Genomic DNA, 24,667 nt, shown 5'->3' with positions numbered 1-24,667 from the left:
GCAGCTGGGGTAGGGTAAGGAAAAGGGCGGAGAGGAGCTTGTCAGAGCCCTGGGCACCCAGGGGCAGGGACCAGGGGCCTGCTCAGCATTCACTGGGTGGGGTTTCCTGCGATGCACACTCTGAGCTATTCTTTCCATTTTGGCTCTGGGCATCCGTTCCTGGCAGGGCGGAGGGCAGGCAGCCGGGACCAGTCAGCTGCTCCTTTCTGCCCCTCCCTCCAACACACACACACACACACACACCCTCTGCTGTAACCCCAGTAGCTCAAGCCTCCTTCCTGTAGATTCCAGAGACTTAACCCTTCAGAGGCCTGAGCAGAACCTGAGCTTGGAGCTCAGTGGGGCCACGGTCACCCCACTGACCCAGAGGTAGCTCCAGGGGAAGGGGACACTTCCCTCACTGTATATTTGAAAACCTTGACAGTCAGCAGGTCCTTTGATTGGAGCCCACCCACTTGTGGAACCCTGCCTCCTTCCTGGTGAGGGACTGGTGTGTGTGTGCGTATAAGGGAGAGAGTGAGGGGACAAGCTTAGATCATGTGGCAAGGATCGGGCAACAGACATTGTGAGGAAGAATGTGCCGGTGAGCCCAGATGCGTGCATACCCAACATGCTTACTCCCTCCATAACGTTTGTTCAGATACAACATGAATGCTTTCTGTAGTTTAGGAATATCCGTGAGCTCCTCAATACCTATCAGCAGAACCCCGACAACATGCTTTCTAGTCTGTGGGCATCATCATCACTCAGTCTTTCATCTTCTTCCTTCCCTTTTTCCTGTCTGTTGATTTTCTGCTCTTCTCCGGCAAACACGGCCCATATCCTCCTTTCCCTATAAGTGAGCAGATGTCAGCCCCAAGCCTCCTTTCTAGCTGAGGTCTTAGTGATGTGGAAGTGGCCAGGGCCCTCATGCAGGTGAAGCAGGGGCCAGGGAGCAGTATTGCCCGTGGTGTTACTTGGAGGGGAGTGTGACAGTGTTTAGCAGCTCTCTGGACTGGCCATACCACTAGGAGTCTTTCTCTTTTTTCCTGCACCCATGTCTCCCCTAATCTCTCATCTGGGCCCCAGGACCGGGCCACCCCAGCTGCCTGCACTGTGGTAGACTGCTTAGTACAGTGAGGGGGTTGGGTACCTGAGAGGACCGCATCTCCTTTCAGTTGGGCCATTTATGACAGCTCGGAAGTGGAGGAGGGTCAGTGAAAATGAGGAAGACCCTCAAGGAGATGGACTGACACAGTGGCTCCAACAAAGGGCTCCAACATGACAACAGTTGTGAAGATTGTGCAGGACAGGGCAGTGTTTTCTTGTGTTGTGTTCAGGGGCGCTGTGAGTCAGAACTGACTCATGTGGTGGTGCTGGTAATGTGCCGGGAACTGACTCACAGTTGCAGTCAAATGATGGCACCTCACAACAACAGCTCTGAATTGAAGTCACTGGGTAAAGGCACCTTTGAGGAATGCAAATAATTAAGCACTTAACTAGTAGCCAAAAGGTTGGTTGGTGGCTCAAACCCACCCAGAAATGGTTCAGAAGATGGGTGTGGTGATCTGCTTCTAAAAACCCTTTAGAGCAGTTCCACTTGTCACACACAAGGTCACGGTGGCAACTGGTATGAGCTGTAGGATAAGCCAGATTGGCTTGAACTGCAATGCAGGGTTGGGGGTTCAAACCCACCAGCTGCTCCTGGGAAACCCTACACAAGTGAGTTGGAACTCAGTTGATAGCACTTAAGAGCAACAAGGAACACCAGCAGCTCTGAACCACCCTCCTCCTCCTCCTTCTTGTGGCAGATGGGCAGGGTGGAGAGGGCCCAGGCATCTACATCGGTGTGACTCTTGTCGGCAGCCCTGGGGCGCTCCATGAGAGGGGCTTGGAAGGAATCCCCAGTAGTGCTAAATTAGGATATGCAGGCTTAGAGCAGACTAAGCGTGTGGGTCTTGGCTCCATCACACCCTAGCTAGGTCACCTCGGGCAAGTAACCTAAATCTTCTAAGCCCAGTATCTTCATTTGTAAGTTGGAATAATAACAATAGTATCTCTCATGCCACTGAGAGGATTTAGTGAAACGTAACTAAAAATGGCTAACATTTACTGTTTATCACCAACTGTGTTCTATGTGTATGTTCTCATTTTATGGAACAAGCCTGTACAGGGTACTCTTAATAGCAGTAAACCCATTTTCCAGGTGAAGAAACTGAGGCATATGAGGCAAGGTAGTCAGCGCCAGCTCTGGAAAGACTGGACAGGTGGTTGAGGCCTTCAGAGAACTGGACTGTGTGCTCTGCAGGCATGTCCACTGGGGAATTCTTTTGAAACTGGAAGAGTGAAGGGGGAGGAGTAAAGGAGTGGAGGAGGGCATCTGTGAGTCAGCAGTCTGCTGAGCTGGACCGGAGTCCTGGGCCGCCTACCCACGGCTGACCTTTCTCTCCATGCGTCACCCTTTACTTCACAAAGGCTGTAGCCCCTTTGGCCTGGGGAAGGACCTGTTTGCCCTGCTTGGCTCAGAAAAGGAGGGCTGGGCCAAGGGCTGGCTCCACATAGCCCGCTGCCCTGATGGTTCCTGTGTTAGAGCTGGCAGTGAACTCAGAAGTCACTGGTCCACCCACCTCATTTCAGAGCCACTCCCAGATGCTCATGTCATTGTTGGTGACTTCTCCTCCAACCCCTAGGCCTTTCCTGGCACCTGGGACATGTTAGCAAGCCCCCTATGGACTACCACCCCATTGGTGGGTGTCACACAGGCCTGGGGTGCTGAGATTAAGGCAATCATGACAAATCACCCTACTTCAAAGGTGACTTGCCTGGTCTCCTCCCCCAAAGAGGATGTGAAGGCAAAGGGTGTTTTCTGGGGGAAAAGGGATGGTAGGGTACCCAGAGAGGTACAGTTTTCTCAGGGATTCAGATTGTAACTTGTTATGGTATTTTCCCTCCAAATCTTAAGAGAACCCTGGTGTGGCACTGTAGGCTAAGCACTGGACTGGTAGTGGCAGGGTCAGCAGTTCAAACCCACCATCTGCTCTTAGCAATCCGACACAGGGTCATTATGAGTTGGAACCAACTAGACAGCACATAATAAACATAACCTTACATAAGTACAAACCATTTTCGAAAGCAGTGAGTATCTCTCAGTTTCTTAAATTCACAACACTTGAAATTTTAGTTTTGTTTTTCTTTTTTTGTACCTGGATTTCACAGGGCTGGCTGGCTCAGCTCCTGACTGGCTGGTACACTCGGAGGGGCCCCCATCAACACCCCCTTTTGTTACCTGCTGTCGTTTGCTGCCTCACACCCCTTATTTCTGGCCCAAAACCTGCCCTGGCCCTGGCCCATTTACTCCTGGGAGAGGAGCGCTTTCCTCAGAATCGGCCATCTAGAGCTGTGGCCTGTCATGTGATCCCCCTCCCTGTGGCCTGCCCCTCTCTGACTTATCCTGGTTGCCACAAGAAAGGGGAGAAGACATAAGACCATCATCCCTTTATCTGATCCCTGAACTGCCCAACACTGCAGTGCCCTACAAAGAGAAGCCTGTTCTCTCTTCCTACTAGCAGAGGTTTAGATGGTGTCTGCTGACCTGGATTTGGGGGTTCTACTGTGGGATGCTGAAGGCCTGCATCTTGGGAAGTTCTCTAGGGGGCGGTGGTGGCCCGCCAAGATGCCCAGACGCTGTCAGAGCTCTTCTCTCCCTGGGCTTAGGGACCTTCAGGAGACAAACTCACAGCTCTCGCAGGCCTGGGAGACACAGCATGAAGGACACATACCCAGGATCCTGAAGCCCTCCATTCTGGTTATGCCACTAGCCTGCTAGTTCTGTACCCCAAGGGGCCAGGTCATCTGAAGTGAGCTTTTGGGGCTACACAGTCCCTTCCAGCTCTGTTTCCGGGGTTTGTTCCTGGCACTGCCCAACCTATCCCCGACTCCCCAAACACACACACACACACATCTACCATTCTGGCGCAAGATCTCTTAGCTCTCTCACCTTCCCACCAGCCAGACAGGACTCGGGTCCCAGGCCCTGGGGTTCTCTGGGGTCACAGGGCCATACACTCACTAGCCACTCCCAGGCAAGAGCAGCAAAGAGAGCAGGCATGGATACACACTGCCACACACCTATTTGTCCCTTCACAGCTATTATTTAAAGGAACCAGAAAGTCCTGTTTCAGGCCTGCTCTTTTTCACAGCTCCCATTTGCCAAGCTCTTCCAGGCTTCCCCTGACAGTGGGCCCTCCTCCACTGTCCCCTTTCCCCCTCTGGAGCCTGGCAGCTCTAGTGCCGGGGAACACTTGTTTTCCTGTTCCTCCAGCTCCACTCAGAGCCTTGGCCCTGCTCCAGCTCTGGTGTTCAGGCCTGGTACTCCTGCTAGCTGCTATGGGGGCTGGGCTGACTCCTTCAGTGGACCCCAGCTGACCCTGTGATTCACTGAGAACCTTTCCTGGGGCCATCCGGTTTCTTCCCTGGTTCTGATGTCAAGTCCCTATCACTGGAAGGTTTTCTAAACAGAGAACAGGGGGTGTTCCCAGGCTCTGCCTGGCCCCTCATCTCTCACGTTGATGTTCAGAAAATCCTCTGAGCTCATGAACTAAGTCCCCTCCCGCTACTTCGCTAGACCAGGAGGAGGCACAGTAAGGAGTGGGCCAGGGGCTGAGCTGATGGCGATGAAGGAGATGGCTGGTGGGCAGAGACAGATACGCTACTATCTAGAGCAAGTACAAGGGGCTCTTCCCCACACAGACGGCCTGGGCTGGGTTGGCTGAGCGAGCTGGGCCTGACCACTCACGACTGCTTTTCTTGTCTCTCATTTTAGGTCCAAGCAGCTGGGGTCCTCAGCCTTGAGTGACCATGTCCCATCCCAGTGCCCCCCCTCCATATGAAGACCGCAACCCCCTCTACCCTGGCTCCCCACCCCCTGGAGGTTATGGACAACCGTCTGTCCTCCCGGGTGGCTATCCTGCCTACCCTGCCTACCCACAACCTGGCTACGGTCACCCCGCTGGCTACCCACAACCTATGCCCCCCATCCACCCGATGCCAATGCACTATGGTGAGTCCTGGAGGGGCAGATGGAGGGGCAGGGAGGAGGCAGAACTTGAGTAGATGCGGCTCCGGCATTTTGTCCCTTTTCTTACCAACTTCCTGTTTAATCCCCTTTTCTCTGGTTAGAGCTCTGTTCCCCTATCTTTACTTTCCTACCCTTTTTCTCAGCACTTAGCAAGCAGACTGCCTGATAGTGCTTTTATCCAGGAAAGAGACGGAGTCTGTAAGCCCCACACCAGAACTTGCACGTACAGATGACAGACTGGTTGGGTAATTCTCAGCGTCCTTACCTCAGGGGATCCTTGTTTTCCAACAAGGCAGTTGTTGGAAACTTCTACGGAAAACACCCAGACTTATCATCTTCCTGCACACACACACACTTTGTGCTGGTAATTCTCACTCTTTAAGGTAAAATCGTATTTTGCAAACATCTACAAGTCATGTGGAATTTAGTTTGAGAAACATGGCAGGGAATGGTTGTTGTTGATCAGGAATAAGATACAATTCAAGTATCATGGGACTGCTATCCTGGTAGCTCATACAGATATTTAAGAAGCAGTTCCCAAGGAGGCACTTAAGGAATGTTCTGAGCTCCCTCAGCCTCCCCGGAATTCCAGAATAAGTAAGTATACAGCCAACTCTCTCTGGGTATCCGTGCTCTAGGCAAATAATAGCTCTTCAGTGATGTTTTATTCCCGCGTCATCCTGGACATGTACACACCTGACATATCTGGGTCCAGAAGACCTTAATGGTTGCTCCGCCCTGGGACACCTGATTTCCATCACAGTCTCTGCACTGTTCTCCACTTTACACATGTATGCACGGGTGTGCACATACACACACATATACTGTGTTCTTTGCTTTTCCTCTACCCTTTATCCCCTGTTCTGCCCCAGCCAGTTGCTACCTAGCTCTTGGGTACCTTGCTAATTGGACGGACTCCAGCTAATGCCCTTGGCCTGGCTGGCTGTCCTCTAGATGGGGAATCCCTGGACAATAGGGACTACTCACTTTTGTGGCCCACTAGGCACTCAGGACGCTCCCTAACTGCATGCTGATGGAACGGCTCACAGCTGAGCCCCTTGTTACAGGCCCCATGGCTCCAGTGGGCCATCTAGAAGGGTTCCTGTCTAACAACATTGCTCCTTGCTTGGAGACACTGAGACTTTGTTCCGGGGGAGTGGGTGAATGAGCAGTAGAATTTGGGCCACATGTCCCAGGTCCCATTCGGTCATATATAATCTGCCCCCCAGGCCCAGGTGAGGGCTACGGTGGGGAGGAGAGAGCAGTGAGTGACAACTTCGGAGATTGGGATGACAGGAAAGTCCGACACACCTTCATCCGAAAGGTAAGATGGGGGCTGTGAGGCAGATGTGCCTGGGCCCCTTAGGCTATGGGAAGGGGGGAAAGGGGGACAGTATTAGCCCCAGGCCACATTCCTTTTGCCAGCTGCCTTCTCTGTGCCGCCAGCTATGTGGCTCCCTGCCTTCCCAGTTGTCTCTCGTGTTCCTCCAAAGTGGCCCCAGCCCCTCTAACTCCAGTGTTCCCCTTCCTTGCCTTGCTCTGGAAAGACACTTTCAGTTTGGGGAGTGTCTTGCCTGCCCCAGACATCTCTCCTGTTAGGTGTGAAGCCAGAAAAGATCACTGGTTCCCCACGCCCACCCAGCAGATACACACTGATGTCAGGCTGAGCTGCTTGAAGTGCAGTATGGTGGCCATAGATCAGGGGTCATAAACTGTGACCTGAGGTTGGATACAGGATAGGGAGGGACAATGCCAACAAGCAGCTGGAAGTGGGGCATGTTAGTTTTGAGAACGTGTGGAATAGCCGAGCCCCGCTCCTGACTTGGACTCTGGAGTTGAGGACAAAGTAAGAAATCCTTTAAGAGAAAAAAGCTTCCCTACCACCATTCAAATACAGGGCAGGCATGGGGGTCCAGTGGCAAGGTCTTCGGTGGTCGGGGCTGACTGCTTCCTGGGTGAGGTCAGGGTTGGGAGGTGAGCTGCGTGGCCCATGGGTGGGCCGTCTGTGTTTCAGGTGTACACCATCATCTCCATCCAACTGCTCATCACCGTGGCCATCATTGCGATCTTCACTTTCGTGTGAGTCTCTAGGCCTTTCCCCAACTCTGACTAGCTCTGGGCCCTGAGAGCAAGGCTAGGGGAGACCCCTGCTCTCAGAGATGGACCCCTGGGAAGAGGAGTGGGAGGCAAGCAATTAGAGACCCTAGGAGTCAGGCTGTAGTATGAGCCTCACTTGTCCTCCCCTCTCCATAGGAAACCAGTCGGCGATTTTGTGAAGAAAAATGTGGCTGTCTACTACGCATCCTAGTGAGTGTGCGCTGCTGGCAGCTCAGGTGCAAGAAGAGGGGCAAGGGATTTGTTTCTAGTTGACCTACTCTATTCAAGGGGGTGGTGGTGGTGGATCCAAAATGCTGAGGAGGACCCTCTAAGTTACCTTTGGTTAGTTTGGGTATGTGTGGGCAGTATGTATCCTACAAAACAGTCCCTATGTTTCCTTAAGTCTGCCCGCTCTTGTCTCCCTACACCTATTTCTAGCCAGAACCCTGTGTCATGGAGGTTCTTAGCATCCCTGCCTGGGGGGTGTCTTATCCTCAGTTCCTACTGAATAGCTTCCACATAGCTTTGGGGCCTCCAGCCCACCATCTGCTCCTGTGTTGCCAGGCTAGGCTGGAACGGGCAGATGGCAGAGGGTGGGAGGTTTGGGCCTGCGGCTACCTCTCCACCTCTCTCTCCCCAGTGCTGTCTTCCTGGCCACCTACCTGACTCTTGTTTGCTGCCAGGGACCCAGGTGAGTCCCAGAGGATTAGCCAATGAAAAGAGATGGCAGAGGGTGGGAGCTGGGGACATCTACCTTCTGGTAGATGAACGGAGACTTAGAAGAAATGATCATGATAGCATGTACTGTTCTGGTGTATACATGCACATATTCTATGCATGTGTCTATTTAGCTTCCTGAGAACAATCAGCAAGATAATTAGCATTTTGTCCACTTAACAAATAGGAAGAACTTGGGCTCAAAAATGCTGAGTAACTTTCACACAGATTTTTCTGGCTCTAGACCCCTGGCTGGTCATATTGCCCCATACTGCCCTCCTAGAGACCCTAAGCAGATACCAAAGGCCATGCCAGCCTCCCTTCTCTGGGCCAAGGCTTGATCTTCCAGGGACTTGAGCCAGGAACTGCCCTCTGCTGAAAGCCTCTAATACCCAACCAGCCCCATGGCACCGAATCGCGGATTCTCTTTCCCTTTAGACGCCGCTTCCCATGGAACATCATTCTGCTAACCCTGTTTGTAAGTGAGGGGTTTGGAGGGAGGGGAGGAGATGGCTTGAGGGAGGGTTGGCCCTAGGGAGGGTATGGGGACACCATGGCAGAAGGACGTCCTTGGGTCCCCCCCTCTAGCTTATTTCTTGGCCTCCTCTGTGGCTGCCTCTTTCCTGCTTGGTCATGTCTGTGCCCAGCTCTGATGAACCACTGGTGTCATCTCCTTGGGGCCCACCTTCTAAAGTGTCTCACTCTTGTCTCTATTCTTCCCTTAGACTCTTGCCATGGGCTTCATGACAGGCACTATTTCCAGGTACATTCCGGGACAGCCTCATCCCAATATTCTTGGGGCCTGTGTAATGTGCAGTGGGGGGAATCCCTATACAAGGACTTCCTCTGAGCTCTCTCCCCTCCTCCCCAGTATGTATAACACCAAAGCTGTCATCATCGCAATGATCATCACTGCTGTGGTGGCCATAGCAGTCACCGTCTTCTGCTTCCAGACCAAGGTGAGGATATGGAACCTTCTTACACACACCTGGCCTCCTGAACCAACTGCTGAGCAAACCAACTGCTGAGCAAAGCCAAAAGGATTCCCGAGCCTGGAGGGCCCAGGTCCCTGTACCAGAAATTTCCCTTGAAGCCTCTAATCTCCTTCTCAAAGCTACATCTACAAAATTGCCTCTTGTCTCTGCCCTAGAAGAGTCAGGAGCTAGCACTGGGCCTCCCTGGCAGGTGGGAGCCTGCTGACAGCTGCCTTCTGCTCCCTTCTTGGCAGGTGGACTTCACCTCTTGTGCAGGCCTCTTCTGTGTGCTGGGAATCGTGCTGATGGTGACTGGGATTGTCACTGCCATTGTGCTATCCTTCAAATACGTGAGTGAACCTGGTGCTCAGAGTAGGCTTCCTCACTAGTACGGTGCCCTAGGCCTCTGGGCAGGCTCTCTCCTCCAGGATCTCCTGACTGCTAGCCACAGGGCCAATACCACGGCGCAGCCCTTTTGGGTTCAATAGCCCTGAGAACCCCAGCCTCTGAGACCCCATGTTCCTGGTGAAGTGGTGGATCCGATCTGTTGAACAGCTGAGACCAAGTCCTAAGGGGCTGCCTGAGGCCTTCTGGAGCTCAGTGGACCACTGAGATGGGTTTGAAAGGGGGTGTGTAAGGAACTACCATGCCTGGTCCCTCCTGTAGTCTGTCAGCTGGAGGAGAGCACGAGGCTCCCAGGCTGAAGTGAGTCACATGGAAAAGGGTGTGGAAAGGGGAAGGATATGAACAAGAGGCCCACTTCTGGCAGGCTGGCCCTGCTGCCCTGAGGGTGGGTACTGCCTTGTTCTGACACTCATCAGTGCAGGGGACCCCTTCCCTCACAGCTCTTCCTTAGTCCAGCCCAACCCAGTCTGGGTTGCAGGAACCACTCGAGGGAATGGCCCATGGTTAGGTGAAAGGGAATGGGGCTCTTCAGCTAGTACTTCCTGGGTCTGCCCCTTCCAGAGCTGTAACTCAACCACCTTCTTTCTCCCAGAAGTGCAGAGGGAGCTTCTGTATACCTTGACTCACTCTGGACATTGGATTGGCCAAGAGCAGCTGTGGCTGGCCTTTATTTGGCCTTGGTTCTCTCTTCCAAATATAGTAGTCTCAATTTCTTCCAGGATCTAGAAGGCAGAAGACTAACTTCCTGGATCTACCTACTCTGATTCTAGAATCCCAGGGAAAGCGGGTCGCGAGGGACTGCCTTGGTCCACGTGTATTCAAGTTCTAACCCATTCCTGACCTTCTCTTTCCCAGGTTTACTGGCTCCACATGCTCTATGCTGCTCTGGGGGCCATTGGTTTCACCTTGGTGAGTCAGCCCTACCGCCCTCCAGAAGGGCTGCACAGGTGGGGGAGGGGAAGATCAAGGGAATGAGCAAGGGCTTTGGGGGCCAGGGAGTGAACTGTAGCCGGCCTTTCGTCTCCCCACTGTCAAGAGAGTATTCTGCCTGTTCTCACTGCCTGCTGTCTGTCTCCCTTTCTCATCAAGGGCAGTAAGCACCGGACAAACATGCTGGGGCAAAATGTGCTCTGGGTTCTCACTCTTGACTTTACTCTCCCTGCAGTTCCTGGCTTATGACACACAGCTGGTTCTGGGAAACCGGAAACACACCATCAGTCCAGAGGAGTACATTACCGGTGCTCTGCAGATCTACACGGACATTGTCTACATTTTTACCTTTGTGCTGCAGCTGGTGGGGGACCGCAATTAAGGAGCATCCCTTGTTCCATCCCATCTGGGTCTCCCCTTTCTGGAGGGTTGGGCTCTGTGACTGGGGTCTGGGCCTCAGACACTTATCTACCGCTTAAGTCATATGCCAGTTTCCTTTGTGTCCTGCAGGTGGAGGCCTCTCTGGCTGTGGCTATTTTAAATACCTAGTGGGGTTGGAAGAGTTGGGGACTGACTCTTGCCTTTGGTGGGCTTGCCATGGACTGAGTTGAAGATGTCTTCTCCCCTCTAGCCACTACATGGCACCAATTTTTTTAACAACTGGGGCTAAGGGGGAAGGCATGAAAAAGCCTATTCTGTAGCTAAAAGGGAAAGTGACTTCAAGGTGATGAGGAGTCCTCCCATCACCTCAGGCATCGAGACTCCATAAAGGGTCTCCTCCTCCAGCCCCACAAAGCCAGGAGCTTGGGCCCAAGTGCCTGCACTTACAAGCAATTGTCCTGTGATCGTTTTGCAACCCATGGGGCCTCCAGCTCAGGTAAGCTACATGAGATCTGTGCATCTGGGCCTCCCTGCTTCAGTATGTGTAGATACTGTTTATCTGGATGGGAGTGGGTAGAGGAAAGGGAGCGAACTACTGGGGCTGCCTGCCCTGGGCTCCCTCATACTTGTGATGGTGGTGGAGAACAGGCCCATTTTCAGCCATCTGGTCTCCCTGAGCGCTTGTGAGATCTTTGCTCTGAGGCATCTCTTGTTTCCTGTGCTCAGGCAGAGGTCAGGAGATGGGGGGCCTTAGAGGGTTGTTAAGTGTGGCCAGGAAGCAACGGTGAATAGAGTTGGGTGGGGACAGAGAAAATGCCTTGGGGACTATTCTGCACCCTGTCTGAGCAGTATGTAAGTCTTACCATGGCACCCACAAAGACGCCTGTGTTTCTTTCCTCCTGCTAACCCTGGGATGGCCCTGAGAGGGAGACTTCCTGTTTGCTCTTGACTTTAGACTTAAGCCCTGTTGCCCCAGCAAGCCATCACTTTCTTTGTTTACACCAAGTGCCTCGAGTTGGAAGATGGGCAGGGGGTCACTCTATCTGGTGGGGGTGGAAATCGTATCAGCACAAGGGTATATAATTAGGACTCCACTATTATACTTGGTCCTAAATATGTCCCACAAAGGGACACAACCAGAAATGTAATAAAGTTTCATGTTTAGAAGTGAAAACCCTGTGTGGCTGTGGTTTTCTTCCTATCAAGAGCCCTGGGGTGTTGGTCTGGCTCTGCTCAAAGCACACATTTCCTCAGATAACTGGATATATGTTTCCCCAGCAGTTCCATCCCCAGATGGAAGCCATGGGCTAGCAAAGGCTCATGGGAGAAGGGCCTTCAATTCTGCAATTCCAGATCTGGAAGGGTCTTCTCTGTGGTAATGCTTCAACTCTTCTAGGTCATGAACCCTTTTAAAAAGGCCACACACGCTATTCTTTTCTCTACAAAGCTGCATACAATTTTGCATACTGGCACAAACCCCAGGTTCAGAATCCCTGGCTTAGAAATCACCAGTCTAAGACCTCATACAAAAAGGAAAACAGGCCCAGAGAAGTTGAGTCACTTGGACTCAGTCAAGTGTGCTCTTTCCTCCGCGCCCTAAATGTCTTACTTGATTCATTATTTACTACCAGGCTGAGTAGAGACCCCACCCTTCTGGCTAAGCAGCTCAGCAGGCTAGGTCCCAGGGGCCTGAGCCTAGGCTTGTTGCACTTAAGTCTGTGGTTTCCCCACAATCCAGCCGGGAACACTGAGCGCTTCTGTGAGAGGGAGCACATAAGAGAAACCAGCCCCACCCTTGGCCCTTCCCATCCCCAGAGACTCACAAACCCGGGCCTGCTTCCCTTCCATTCACTCATTCACTCTCAATAACTTTATTTGCCTTTGGCTGGCTTCGGAAGTGGGAGGGGCCGGAGCTGGCAGCAGCCTGGGTTTCATGCGCCCCCTGGTGGGCCTCAGTGGCAGGACCACAGGCAATCAATCCCGAGGAAACCCATGGTCAATAGTCTAAGGGAGGTTTGTGATGTTCCTCAGGCCTGCAACACGGCCCAACTTCAGGAGATGGGGCATGTTAGGAGGAGGACCTGAACCTCTGGCTCTCATACTCGCCCGTGTTGGACGCCCGCATGTTCTGCCGAGCCTTCATCTGCTTCAAACGGTTCTTGTCCACTTCCCGCTTGGTGAGGATGAAGAGGAGGATACCACAGGGGAAGCCGATGGCCCTAGGGGTGGGGAGATGTGCACGGGGGTTTGGAGAGGGGCCGGCCTGAGCCAGAGGAGTTGGGGGAGTCCCAATAGAGCTGCGCCAGTCACATGGATACTGCAATATCTCTGGTCTCTATCTTATGCGCTGATTGCCACAGGGCCTTGCACAAATCATATCTGTGTTGCCCCACTAAAAACCCTGTATCAGCTCCCCGTCACTTGCTGGCCAAGTCTAAATGCCTAGGCATGGTACACAAGGCCCAGCGTGGTTGGGTTTCTGTCCACCTCTTTGGCCCTCTCCCCTAAAGTCTGATACTCCCAGACATGAACCCTGCACTCCTACCATACCACTGTGTGAGATCTTCTGCAAAGTTCATCCTCTTTCCCTCTCCACGTCTTGGCAGAGGTTCCTTTCACCTGGACTGCCCTCTTCACCTGAATAGTTGTTACTTGGGAGGCACTTGGGCGTTGGGGAAAGAGCATGGAATCACAAGATTTGGTGAAAAATCCAGTACTGAGCCTCAGTTCTCTCCTCTGAAATGGGGATGTGATGTTTGCCTCAGAAAAACTAAATTACTATAAATATTGGCACACCTCAGGTGCTGAAAAACGTTCATTTCCCCCTCCTTTCTCTTTAACATGTAAGTATGTATCAGGGTCAGAGTCAGATCTAAACAACACACTTGAATACCCTCAAAGTGCTACTAGATAGCAAATACAATATCACACGATTTCCATTAATTACTTACTAGAACCTGGGTCTCACTCCCAAGCTCTCTATGGGGAGGTGAGCCAGGGACTCATCTTTGAACCATATCAATTTAGTTTATTTCACAGAAAACCCACCATCTCCCTCAATTCCACACACTTTCTCACCTCCTCTGCCCAATTCTTCTGACATTCCAATCCCTGCACCCAGCAACTCTGTCCGGACACCTGGGGTCCTGCTCACCATGTGAAACTTGCAGAAGTTTCTGGGTCCTGCCCTCCCTTGGATTCCACTCCCCAGTGATGGGCAAAGGGGCAGATAAAACTCACCAGGCTAGTCCCACAGCCTTCATGGGATTCTTGCCCCTCTTTCTAGGAATGTATTCCAGTTCAGAAGATAAGGGTTCCGGCTCCTCCTTGCACTCCGGGGAGCTGTGGCTTTGCAGCGCCCGGGTCCGGTTCTGGGAAGCCTTCTCTCCTGAGAGAATCCCTGTGGATGGATGGAGGTTAGGGAGGTCAGACGAGGGGGCTGAAGAGGAGAGATTGCGATCTGAGGAAGGTGAGTCACCGCAGTTTGGAGTAACGAGTGATGGGGAAAATTCAAAGGTGCAGTGGCACCTTTGGAAGCCACTTCCACATCACTGCGGGCTCCTCACCCTGGTGGCAGGAGAGCGAGCTTAGAGCTTCGCTGGTCTTCATCTCCTCAGACGACAGGATGGGAAGCACTGCAGTGGGACGGGCAGGAGGCGTATGAAGGCAAACCGGGGAAAGATTTTTAAACCACAGAATGCTAGAACTGGAAGGGCGCATAGGGACAGGCTATTCCATCCCCTCATTTTCTAGAAGAGGAAGCTGAAGTCCTGAGAGAGGAACTCCCTCGCCCAAGGTCAAACCGCTAATTATCCGGGACTAGAACCCGAGGCTTCAACAGCCCACGGCTCTCTCCACTGCACTGCGGTGAGTGTGTTAACACCTGGAGCGCGGGACTCTAAAAGACTTCTTCGGTGCTCCCTCTCTCAGCAAGACCCCGGAGAGGTCACGTAACCCGAAAGTAGGGGGACTGACCGGATGACCTCTACAGAGCATCTTTCAGCCCCCAGACTCTTTAGATCCTGCAGAGGGGCGTGCGCATGAATGGACAGCCCTGACTTCTTGCGATCTCCGGGCGGGATGTGAAAGAAAAGTAATCTCCTGTAGCCCTGCCCTCCCCGGGGTCCCTCTCCTTACCCCGGAGGACGCGGGCATTTCTCGCCCCCCGGCCCTTCAGCGCCGTAGCAGCTACCACCGCAGCCATGTTCAGATCCCACCCCCCTTCACCGCGCTTCCCGCCGGGAATTGTAGTTTGCGTAAGGGGCCTCCCCCACGCCTTCCGTCCTGCCTACAGGTTAGGTACTACATCTCCCAGAAGCCCGCGGAGCGGACCCGGGAGAACTACTCTTCCCAGGAGACCGCGGCGGCGCGCACGCTCGTTTGTTTCACTCTGGTTAGGGGTGGAGTCTGAATGGGAGGAGTTTAGGTGATCCTCGCCACGCCCCGTACTTCTCCTAACTCTGTCCCGTGATTGGCGGTTCAAACAGTCAGTCCCTCTCGGTATTGGCCGAATGGCCGCCGCTCTTCCTGTCGGGGAGTTGCCTACGCCTACTTCCTCCTGGGAGGAGGGGCTCGAGTTCCGTGTCGTCGCGCAAAGCTGACTCTGGGAGGCGTTTGGGCCCAGAGAAGTGGATCGGCTGCTTGCGCTGCATGGAGTCCGAATCGGAAACCGGGGCCGCTGCTGACACCCCCCCACTGGAGACCCTAAACTTCCATGGCGATGAAGAGATTATCGAGGTGGTAGAACTGGATCCCGGTCCGCCGGACCCGGGTGAGAACTGCCGCTCTTCAGGCCGTGGCTGGAGGTGCTCACCCCTGGCCTCTGACCCCTGCTTCCCCCCTCCCCCACACCCCACCGGTCATTCGGATCAACACCCCTCTCCGCCCCCCCTCCCACACACACTTAGTTCTCGGGCCTAGTCTGGGTAGGGGTTCTCCTGACGCCGTCCCTATCCCTTCCCCTCACACACCCCCTTCCCATCATTCCCTCGGTCCTCTCTTCCTACAGTTTCTGGCCAAACCCTCGTTGGCTGACCTCACTTCAAATCCTCCCATCAACACGCCCCCGCCACCCTGCCGGTTGGTGAGCGTGCTACACCCCCTCTTGCACAGGACCCACCCCTACCCTCAGATCTCCCCATCCTTCTCACCACCTTCCAGACCTCATTTTTCAACTTTCCCCAAAGCAGATGATCTGGCCCAAGAGATGGAAGATGTAGACTTTGAGGAAGAGGAAGAAGAAGAGGGCAACGAGGAGGGCTGGGTTCTGGAACCCCAGGAAGGGGTGGTTGGCAGCATGGAGGGTCCAGATGATAGCGAGGTCACCTTTGCGTTGCATTCAGGTAGGCTTCAGAAAATCTGTAGGGTTGGATGTTGGGACCTCAGAACTACCCCCACTCATACTTCAACCTGCACAACACGGGCAGTTGAGGCCTGTTTGAACCCAGCCCAGTTGGGCATTTAGTCGTCAAAGACTTGTTATGTACCTAGTATTTGAGGGGATGCAGATATGAGAGAAGATGCTGGCCCCGTCTTGGAGCAGCTCCCAGGTCAGGGCAGTATGGTGGAACCAAAGAGAGTTTGCTCTAGATTCTTGCAGCCTGAGTTCAAATCCTATGCCTGCTATTAGCTTCATTTTATTAACCTATGTCTTGTTGTTGTTGTGCCATCCAGTCAGTTCTGACCCATAGACTGTCTAGGGTTTTCTAGGAGTGGCTGGTGAGCTTGAATCACCTACTTTGTGGTTCAAACCAACTTTGCAGCCCAGTGTATTAACCCACAGCGCTGCAGCAGGGCTCCCACTGTGACTTAGTGTTCTTTTAAAATGTTATCTTTGGTTTTAACAAAAGTTACCTCATTGTACATGGGGGGGGGACGTGTACATTAAGTTGATTCCAGTCCATAACAGGTCTGTAGTACTGAATAGAATGTAAGGTTTTCTAGGTTAAAATCCAGATTTTTCTCTCCCAGAGTGGTTGGTGGGTTCGCAGCTGAGTGTTTAACTATTCATCCACCAGGGTTACTTCATTAGAGTTTACAGTATCTTTGAAAACACATTGAATATTCATATGACATACTAGCTCTTCAATAAAAAAAAATTATTCTAGGATGATCTCCTTACTCTTTTTGTACCCACCTGGTGACCTGTACACAAATCCACCTCTTGTCTGTGGCATCAGTATGGGGCCTAAAGGGGAAGACAGGAGGTAGCCGGGGGTGGGGGTGGGCAATCTGCCCTGGAGAAGGTTTTCCCAACAGCCTGTCCATTGGAACGCAGAAAAACTCGCATGTATCTTTTCTTGCCAGGAAGAAAGATAAATGTTACTTGAGTGACTTATGGGGGTGGGCCGAAGTCCTGAAGAACAGAGGCTTGGGGCGGTTGGTTTGTCCTGTTACTCATGGAATGTTTCTTGGGACAGCATCTGTGTTTTGTGTGAGCCTGGACCCCAAGACCAACACCTTAGCAGTGACGGGGGGTGAAGATGACAAGGCCTTCGTGTGGCGGCTCAGTGATGGAGAGCTGCTCTTTGAGTGTGCAGGTGAGTGTCCTAGGGTAGGCACCCAGGGAAGGTTGTGTCCCTTTTGGAGGGGCCTTAGGGGCTAACCTGCAATGGTTGTACATTCAATAGCCATTTATTGACACTTGGTTATGCCCGCTCTCTGCTGGGCCATAGGGGAACAGGGGGAGGGAAACAACAAACCAAGGACGCCTAGGAGGAGAATCCTGAGGGGAGGCGACATGCCTGAAGTCATCATTGGGCAGACGGAAGGATGTGGCTATCTCAGGCTGCGGTGTAGAGAACGTAGACTCAAGAGGCCTGGGCTGCCTTGGCTTGAGTGAGGGCCAGCTATGTCTTTCCTGAGAAGACGTGAGGGTGTTTGCTTCTGAAGTGACAACTGGTTTGATCACCTGTTCTGCCGTGTTCTACTCCTGTTTGTTTCCCAGTTGGTTCTTTCAGGGGGCCAGATACCTGGATGTGTGCCCCAGTGCTGGGTACCCTAGTGTTCTCGTCTCTTCCCACCCACTTTCCCTTGCAGGCCATAAAGATTCTGTGACTTGTGCTGGTTTCAGCCATGACTCCACCCTAGTGGCCACAGGAGACATGAGTGGCCTCTTGAAAGTGTGGCAAGTGGACACCAAGGAGGAGGTCTGGTCATTTGAAGCAGGAGACTTAGAGGTGAGGCTGTCAGAGTGGGATTTCACTCAGCAGATCTTGGGTAGGGGGTGAGAAGTTGGGGGTCCATCCCACCCAATTGGATCCAGCTCACATTGAGCTAATTTCCCTAGGGGCAGCAGGAATGTCCACACCTGTTACCTGGAGAGTTCCTGCTGACTCTGGGAGGGCTTGGGGTGGGCTCCTGAGGCAGTCTGCCAGGTGAGATGGGCTGACAGACCTCCTTTCTCTGCACCCAGTGGATGGAATGGCACCCACGCGCACCTGTTCTGTTGGCGGGCACAGCTGACGGTAACAGTTGGATGTGGAAGGTCCCAAATGGAGACTGCAAGACCTTCCAGGGCCCCAACTGTCCATCCACCTGTGGCCGAGTCCTTCCAGATGGTGAGGGCTGCTCCCTTGAGAGTCCTTGGTTTAAATACAGAGGTTAAGTCCAGGGTTCTGCACCTTCCTAACCTCCCTCCTGGACCACATCTGACAAACCCCGAGGCCTGATCTCAGGAGCATGGGCCTCATGGCCCAAAGCCCACAGCTCTTCCTTTCCTCCCCTGAACTGTAGACTGGGTCTCCTTTCTGTGCCCTCGTGCTGCCATACTGGGGTATCTGAGTATACGCCATTCTTACCTGGAGGGTGTCTCCTTCTGTCTTCCTCTGCCTCGGGGTTTCTCTAGGGAAGAGAGCGGTGGTCGGCTATGAAGATGGAACCATCAGGATCTGGGATCTGAAGCAGGGAAACCCTATTCATGTTTTAAAAGGTAGCAGAGGTCTGCGGGATGCTAACCTGGGCCTGGGGTGTTGGGTAGGGGAGGTGGCCAAGAACCTGGGCAGGAGTCATCAGGGGAGATAGGGTGAAGCCTGACCTGTCCCTCTGCTCCATCCTAGGGACCGAGGGTCACCAGGGCCCTCTGACCTGTGTGGCTACCAACCAGGATGGCAGCCTGATCCTAACTGGCTCTGTGGACTGTCAGGCCAAGCTGGTCAGTGCCACCAGCGGCAAGGTGAGTGGGCCCTGGGCTGTCTGCATGCCCGTCTTCTCTGGGCCGTTCCTCTTTGGCCTCCTCTCCCTGCTGGCTCTCTGAGAGAGCACCAGAGTCCGGTCTTCTCTTACCCATAGGTGGTGGGCGTTTTCAGACCTGAGACTGTGGCTTCCCAGCCTAGCCTAGGAGAGGGAGAAGAGAGTGAATCCAACTCGGTGGAGTCTTTGGGTTTCTGCAGTGTGTGAGTGGGAACCAGGGCCTGGGTCTGCAGGCAGTGGGCACTGGGGTGGCTGAGGACCAGAGACCTGGGCCAGAATTGTAGTTTCAGGCATTCATGTTGGTGGAAAGGGGCTGAGGGACTAGAAAAGAGCAAAGAACAGGTGAGACTAGGATCCCTTCATGGTGCCCTGTTCTGCCCAGAATGCCTCTGGCTGCCATTGGCTACCTGGACGGGACCTTGGCCATCTACGACTTGTCTACGCAGACCCTCAGGCATCAGTGTCAGCATCAGGTACAGACAGCGTGGAGCTGGATTCCCCATGGGCAGCATCTGCCTAGACCTTGCTCTGCCGTGGTTCTTCTTCATGGCAGCCCCTCTCCTCTTTCCCTCTCTCGCCTCTGACCCTCCCCTGCCTGTGGTTCTCTGCAGTCGGGAATCGTGCAGCTGCTGTGGGAGGCGGGCACAGCCGTGGTTTATACCTGTAGTCTGGATGGCATCGTGCGCCTCTGGGACGCTCGCACTGGTCGCCTGCTCACCGACTACAGGGGCCACACAGCCGAGATCCTGGACTTTGCTCTCAGCAAGTAAGGGAATTCGGCAAAGGTTGGGACCTGTGTGTGCTTTTGGGAAGTGGGAGTAGTGTGAGAGAGGGGGGTCCTCAAGTGTGGACAGAACACCTAAGAGAAATTGGGCCCTACAATCTGGCCCTGGCCTTGGTGGCAGGAATGACGGGGGGTCTGATCCACTCCCCCGCCCCCCATGGGATACACCTCAGTCTCAGGACTGAGTCTGACTTCGCTGCCCAGCTCGGCTCTGTGTTCCTCCTGTGCTGGGCAATCCTCATACCTCGCTGGGTGCCAGTTTTGGGTATACTCATTCGGTGTGGATGTGTTGGTATGGTGCAGCGCCGGGCACTAGGAATCTAAAAGTGAAGCAGCTCTTGAAGAGCTAAGGTCATCCTACATCTCTGGGTAGCTGGCTTGGGCTGAACCTCAGACACCCTGGTTCCCCCAACCCTCTCCTTTCTGTCCACAGAGACGCCTCCCTGGTGGTGACAACGTCAGGAGACCATAAAGCGAAAGTGTTTTGTGTCCAGAGACCTGACCGCTAAAGGCTGCTGCCTCTGGCTTAGTGGCTGTTGTGGAGAGGGATTATGGGTGTCCCCCCACACACACCAGCAGAGGAGGCGTAGGGTGCCGAGAGAAGACCAGAGGAGGGGGCCTTGGACTACTTTCAACCCCTTCAAACTGACTTGCCCCCTCCCTGTCCCTTTCTTCTCTTTAGAGATCCCCCTCCCCCAGCTCCTGCCCACACCTGGGGGGTTCTTCAGAGGGAGGCTCTTTCACCTTCATTTGCTGGTGTGAGCCTTGGGGGTGTGCATTTGTATGTGGGGAGTAGGTCTTTGAGATTCCCATCCTTTCCCTGCCCAAGTCTCTGGGTGTGGAAAGGAGGAAGAGATGCTAGTTACAGATTTTAAAAAATGTAAATAAAATATACTTCCCAGAGACATGTCCTTGTGGATTTTGTGGCATCTGGGCATGTCAGGTGAGGGTCACCAAAAGATATTTGGGGTTTCAAGGCACTTTCATTCTCTCAAGTGGCCGTCTGCTCTCCCCAGCAGTTGCAGGCCTATCTGGAGTTGATACATACGGCTTGTTCTTTAGGTTCTTTGCAAAGATGCCGGCTTTTCCCTTTTTGAATGTAAGGAGAGAACCATAAACTAGGGCAGTGAGCTTTATTCAGCCAGGGTGGAGCCAAATACGGGGTAGGGCCTCAGATCCAGGAGTAAGGGACCTGGGAGAGGCAGGTTTGGTGGCCAAGATCGATGGATGTTTCTAGTAGCAGTCAGCAGAGGCCCTTTGCCAAACTTCCCCTAGTTCATGTCCAGGTCGACGCTGCTTTGGCTGCTGGGGTGGTAGGCAGTGCTGGGGTGGGCACAGCCCCTGGAGGCTCGGCCCTGTAGCTCCCGGAGCCACTTTTGGGCAGCTGCCCTCCAGGGAGCCGTGTATCGCTGATCCCCCAGCCCCATGGCCACAGGCACTACTGCAGCACTGGCGCTGCCCAGCGAGATGAGGGACAGGAGAGTTCCGGGCCCCAGTGGGGGGCGCTGCTCATAGGCCAGGACTGAGAGCAACAGGGTGGCCACGTAGGGCCCCCAGCACAGCCCAAAGAGCAGTGTGGCTCCTACCTGGGCCTTTGCCTGCCTCCAGGTGAGGGCCCGGGCCAGGGCTGAGGGTGCACAGCGGCACACAGCCCGTTCCAGCCGGCAGATGTCCCGCACCTGGCGGTGGGCTGTGGCCAAGACTCTGGCGGAGAGCAGGGCAGCGACACCCACGGCGGGGAGCAGGATCCCGTAGACTTCAAGGTAGAGGTAGGGAGCTGGGAAGATGGCCTGGGAGCTGCAGTTAGCCCCAGGGACCCAGTGGTTCCACCCCAAAGCTGGCAAGCTGGCAAAGAGCAGCGGCGCAGCCCAGGTGAGGAGCAGAGGCAGCCGGGTGTTCCTGTGGGGTCGCAGGGGCTGCAGCACAGCCAGGTACCGCTCCCCGTGCACCAGCAGGAGGTTTGCCAGCAGGGAGAGGAAGGAGAAGTTGGGGGCCAGGTAGAGGAGAAGGCAGGGCCAGTACCCCCGGCCACTCTGGCTCCATAACCCTGGCAGCGTGGGCAGTGTCAGCCCTGTAAGCAGCCCAGCCAGCAGCAGGCTCAGGAAGAAACAGCCGGCAGGTGGGCTGCGAAGGCGTCGGTCCCAGGCGATGCCCAAGGCCAGGAGCAGGTTGGCAGCGACAATGAGGCCTGCCAGGGCCAGGGAGAGCCCCAGGGTCCCCACGGGAATGGGGCTGGATACATTCTCTGTGCTGTTAGGTGTCATCTTGGGCCTCGGGAAATGAGAGGCTTGGAGCAGTGTTGGATATGCCTAGATGGAGGATGGGTGAGCCAGAGTTAGGAGGTCCCACAGTTGCTGCCCCCCAACGGGCAGTGGACTATATATATATCTATATATCCTGCTTGCTGATAATATGATTTTTCAGTGGATTACCAATTAAAACTTCATATAAAATAACATTATTTTTGTTTCACTTGAAAAATCTGTTTAGATGGAAAGGTGGCCCTCCCAGCCCCAAAGGACTTAGTCCATCCCTGCCTCTGCCTGGCCAGACCTCTAACTTAGCCAAAATAACTCAGCCAGGAGCTGGTATGAGCCTCTTCAGCAGCCAACATTCGAGAGCCTCCTTAGCGCAGGTTCTGAGGTGAATGAGGGGATCGTTGTCTAACGCTTACCCTCTGGGTGTGAAGAAGTTAGGGCTTGGGATATTACTAAGGAGCAAGGCCAGGTGCCAGGGCTAGGGGTATCAGCAAGTGGGGTGCACTTGCTGCCCTTCCCTTCCCCCCATAGCCAGATCCAGCTCAGTGAGCAACCTTCAGGTAGGACTTCCAGTCCATAAATTTGAACTTGACTCCTCTGCTCCACACTAGCAACAAGGCCCTTCCTGGGAGTGGGGTAGGGTGGCAGTGATAAGGAGATGCCAGCTTCAGGGAAAGGGTGTCCTCTCCTCCCCCCACCCCTGCCCTGCCCCCAATGGGCTGATGCTGAGCCAGAGGGAGGAGTGGGGGCAGGGCGCGCCTCTCTGCGGCTCTGGTCTGTCCCTGTCCTCCCTTCTCTCACTGTTCTCAGCCCCCCAGCACTGTGGGCCTCTGGCCGCCACATCATGAGGACCAGGGGGGAGGCTCGTGGCCGCTGTGGGTGTTACTGCTTCTGTCAACAGGGGAGCAGCCGGTGTTGCTAGGAATAAAGTCAACAAGGCAAGGATCCTACCTGGCTTCCGCACCCTCCTCTAGGACAGGTACAGGGGCCCCCAGCCCCAGGCCTCTAAGCCCTTGTGCTTCTTTCCCCTTTCCTTTTCCTTAGTTTCCCCAAGTGTCCTCCACTGGAGAGGTGCCATCTCTCTGTGGCCCCCCTAGTTTCTGTCTCTTCCCTGCCTGTACCATCAATTCTGCTAAACCTCCAGGAGACCTCAGGGCCTAGCCAGGGGTCTGGCTCCAAAACTGGCCGAGGGTCATACACTGGAATTCCCAGTCCTACCCTCGAGTGGTCCTCTCACCTCACCACCATCACAGCCTCCAGAAAGGCGGGGATCGGCCTAGGATCTGGGACTGTGGTGTGGAGGTGTGGCCCAGGAGGGGGGCTACTCACATGACTACAGGGGCAGATGCAGCTTGCCCAGCCTGGGTTCTCCTGACGATCAGTAGTGGCTGCTACCACCCCTACAAGCTTCAGGTAGTGTCCAGCGTCCCGTCCCAGCCGGCGGCAAGTGTGGAGAACACGCAGCTCTGGATCCCTGGAATGGGCTTCCTGGGCTCTGCCCCAGCTGGACTCCCAGAAGGATGCCTTCGGGGCTTGGCCCAGCCACGCCTCTGGGGGTGGGACCTGGTACATTCTGGGCTGTAGCAGCAGAAGACATCCCCCAACCCAGCTACCAGCCAGCCCTTGCCACGCAGGACACCCTACCTCAGGACAACCCAACTAGGTGTTCTGTTGCCTGTTACTGCCCAGCTAATCTGAGAAATACATTGGAATTAATGAATAATAATGATTTGGTCTGCCCCTCCCACTTCCCACCCCTGTGGATATATTTACATTTTATGAGCCTTAACTCCGGGGAGTAAGGAGCTCTGGTAGCATAGTGGTTAAGAATCAATTGGGCTGCTAATCTCTGCAGGAGAAAGATGAGGCTTTCTGCTCCCGTAGTAAAGATTTACAGCCTCATAAACCCTGTACAGGGTCACTATGAGTCAGAACTGACTACAAACACATAACAACAACTCCTGGGAGTAAGCAGCCAGCGGATAGCCCCTCCAGCTCCGTAATTCTGCTAAAGGGTAGTGTGCGGTTTACGTGGCGGTGGTTAGGGAGCTCCTCTGTCCTGTCAAGGGGCCGTGTTGTTGTTGCGAAGTGCTGGTGAGTCCGTTCTGACTCAGAGCAACCCTGTATATGGTTTCCGAGGAGCGGCTGGTGGGTTTAAACTACTAAATCTTGTGGTTCAGATCGACTTTGCGGTCTAGTGCATTATTCCCAGCACCATTAAGGGGCCCTGGTGGCTGCTAAAAATAGGGTTTGAACCCACCCAGCAGGAGGAAGGCCGGGTGATCTGCTCCCGTAAAGATTACACCCTAGAGAACCCTATGTAAAGATTACAGACTAGAAAACCATGGGGCAGATCTACTCTGTCGATACAAGGTTATGAAACCCACTCCAGGCCACCTAACAACCACCTCTAGCCTCTCACCTGATGAATTGTATAGCATCTCCAACTTCTGATGCATTTGAATTATAATGAACAACACATATGACTGTTCTCAGCTGTTTTTTGGTGCATTTTATCGGAGAGCATAGTGGCTCTGTATGATAAACACTGGACTGCAAACTACAAGGCTGGTGGTTTCTTCATCTTTAAAATGGGGCTCTAAGTTGGTGATTCAAATCTACCCAGAGTTACCTCAGAAGAAAGGCCTGGTGATCTGCTTCTGAAAAGTCATAGCTCTTGAAAACCCTTTTTTTTTTTTTTTTTAATGTTTTATTGTGAATTATGTGATAGTTTACATGGGAGAACATTAGTTTTACATTCATTCTATTGTCTACCGTCTCATTGCCATGGTTACAGTCCCCTCCATGCAATCCTTCTCCCATACGTGCTCTCTCTCTGGATCTAAAGTCTCCAGCTGCTCCATCGCTCCACGTC

The 24,667-nt window shown here is 53.7% G+C and overlaps 4 protein-coding genes across 4 annotated transcripts in view; 2 read left to right on the top strand and 2 right to left on the bottom strand.

The window, feature by feature from the left end:
- PNKD (paroxysmal nonkinesigenic dyskinesia) overlaps positions 1-14,808 on the bottom strand; it is a 121,166-nt gene extending 106,358 nt beyond the window's left edge. Inside the window, exons 1-2 of the mRNA XM_006867804.1 lie at positions 14,698-14,808; positions 13,801-13,960 (exon numbers count right to left, since the gene is read on the bottom strand). Of these exons, the coding sequence (XP_006867866.1) occupies positions 13,801-13,960; positions 14,698-14,764 (227 nt within the window). The 5' untranslated portion in view covers positions 14,765-14,808. The remainder of the gene's footprint in view (positions 1-13,800; positions 13,961-14,697) is intronic.
- TMBIM1 (transmembrane BAX inhibitor motif containing 1) lies at positions 4,837-10,561 on the top strand. Its single transcript, XM_006867806.1, has 11 exons — positions 4,837-5,038; positions 6,286-6,380; positions 7,071-7,135; positions 7,310-7,363; positions 7,794-7,844; positions 8,309-8,348; positions 8,596-8,633; positions 8,742-8,829; positions 9,099-9,194; positions 10,105-10,158; positions 10,415-10,561. The coding sequence occupies exons 1-11, from the start codon at positions 4,837-4,839 to the stop codon at positions 10,559-10,561; spliced, it is 930 nt and encodes a 309-aa protein (XP_006867868.1).
- Positions 14,809-15,132: 324 nt separating the features above from the next.
- On the top strand, positions 15,133-20,437 carry AAMP (angio-associated, migratory cell protein). Its single transcript, XM_006867803.1, has 11 exons — positions 15,133-15,331; positions 15,750-15,902; positions 16,980-17,099; positions 17,599-17,738; positions 17,975-18,119; positions 18,407-18,490; positions 18,618-18,733; positions 18,850-18,953; positions 19,133-19,223; positions 19,362-19,516; positions 19,968-20,437. Exons 1-11 carry the CDS (start codon positions 15,211-15,213, stop codon positions 20,041-20,043), a joined length of 1,305 nt encoding a protein of 434 aa, XP_006867865.1. The 5' UTR covers positions 15,133-15,210; the 3' UTR covers positions 20,044-20,437.
- A 368-nt stretch (positions 20,438-20,805) lies between these two features.
- Positions 20,806-21,798, bottom strand: GPBAR1 (G protein-coupled bile acid receptor 1). Its single transcript, XM_006867802.1, has one exon. It carries the CDS (start codon positions 21,796-21,798, stop codon positions 20,806-20,808), a length of 993 nt encoding a protein of 330 aa, XP_006867864.1.
- Between the last annotated feature and the right edge of the window lie 2,869 nt (positions 21,799-24,667).

Source organism: Chrysochloris asiatica, unplaced genomic scaffold (genome assembly GCF_000296735.1).
Source record: "Chrysochloris asiatica unplaced genomic scaffold, ChrAsi1.0 scaffold00110, whole genome shotgun sequence".
NCBI classification, from domain to species: domain Eukaryota; kingdom Metazoa; phylum Chordata; class Mammalia; order Afrosoricida; family Chrysochloridae; genus Chrysochloris; species Chrysochloris asiatica.
The sequence above is the reverse complement of the archived record's forward strand: the minus strand, read 5'-3'. Positions and strand labels throughout refer to the sequence as shown.

Excerpts from the sequence above, each read along its gene's own strand:
- GPBAR1 (XM_006867802.1), bottom strand. The coding sequence starts at position 21,798 with ATGACACCTAACAGCACAGAGAATGTATCCAGCCCCATTCCCGTGGGG.
- TMBIM1 (XM_006867806.1), top strand. The coding sequence starts at position 4,837 with ATGTCCCATCCCAGTGCCCCCCCTCCATATGAAGACCGCAACCCCCTC. Across the intron at positions 5,039-6,285 it reads CCCGATGCCAATGCACTATG|GCCCAGGTGAGGGCTACGGT; the intron begins GTGAGTCCTGGA and ends TCTGCCCCCCAG. Across the intron at positions 8,634-8,741 it reads ATGACAGGCACTATTTCCAG|TATGTATAACACCAAAGCTG; the intron begins GTACATTCCGGG and ends CCTCCTCCCCAG.
- AAMP (XM_006867803.1), top strand. The coding sequence starts at position 15,211 with ATGGAGTCCGAATCGGAAACCGGGGCCGCTGCTGACACCCCCCCACTG. Across the intron at positions 17,100-17,598 it reads GCTGCTCTTTGAGTGTGCAG|GCCATAAAGATTCTGTGACT; the intron begins GTGAGTGTCCTA and ends TTTCCCTTGCAG. Across the intron at positions 17,739-17,974 it reads TTGAAGCAGGAGACTTAGAG|TGGATGGAATGGCACCCACG; the intron begins GTGAGGCTGTCA and ends CTCTGCACCCAG.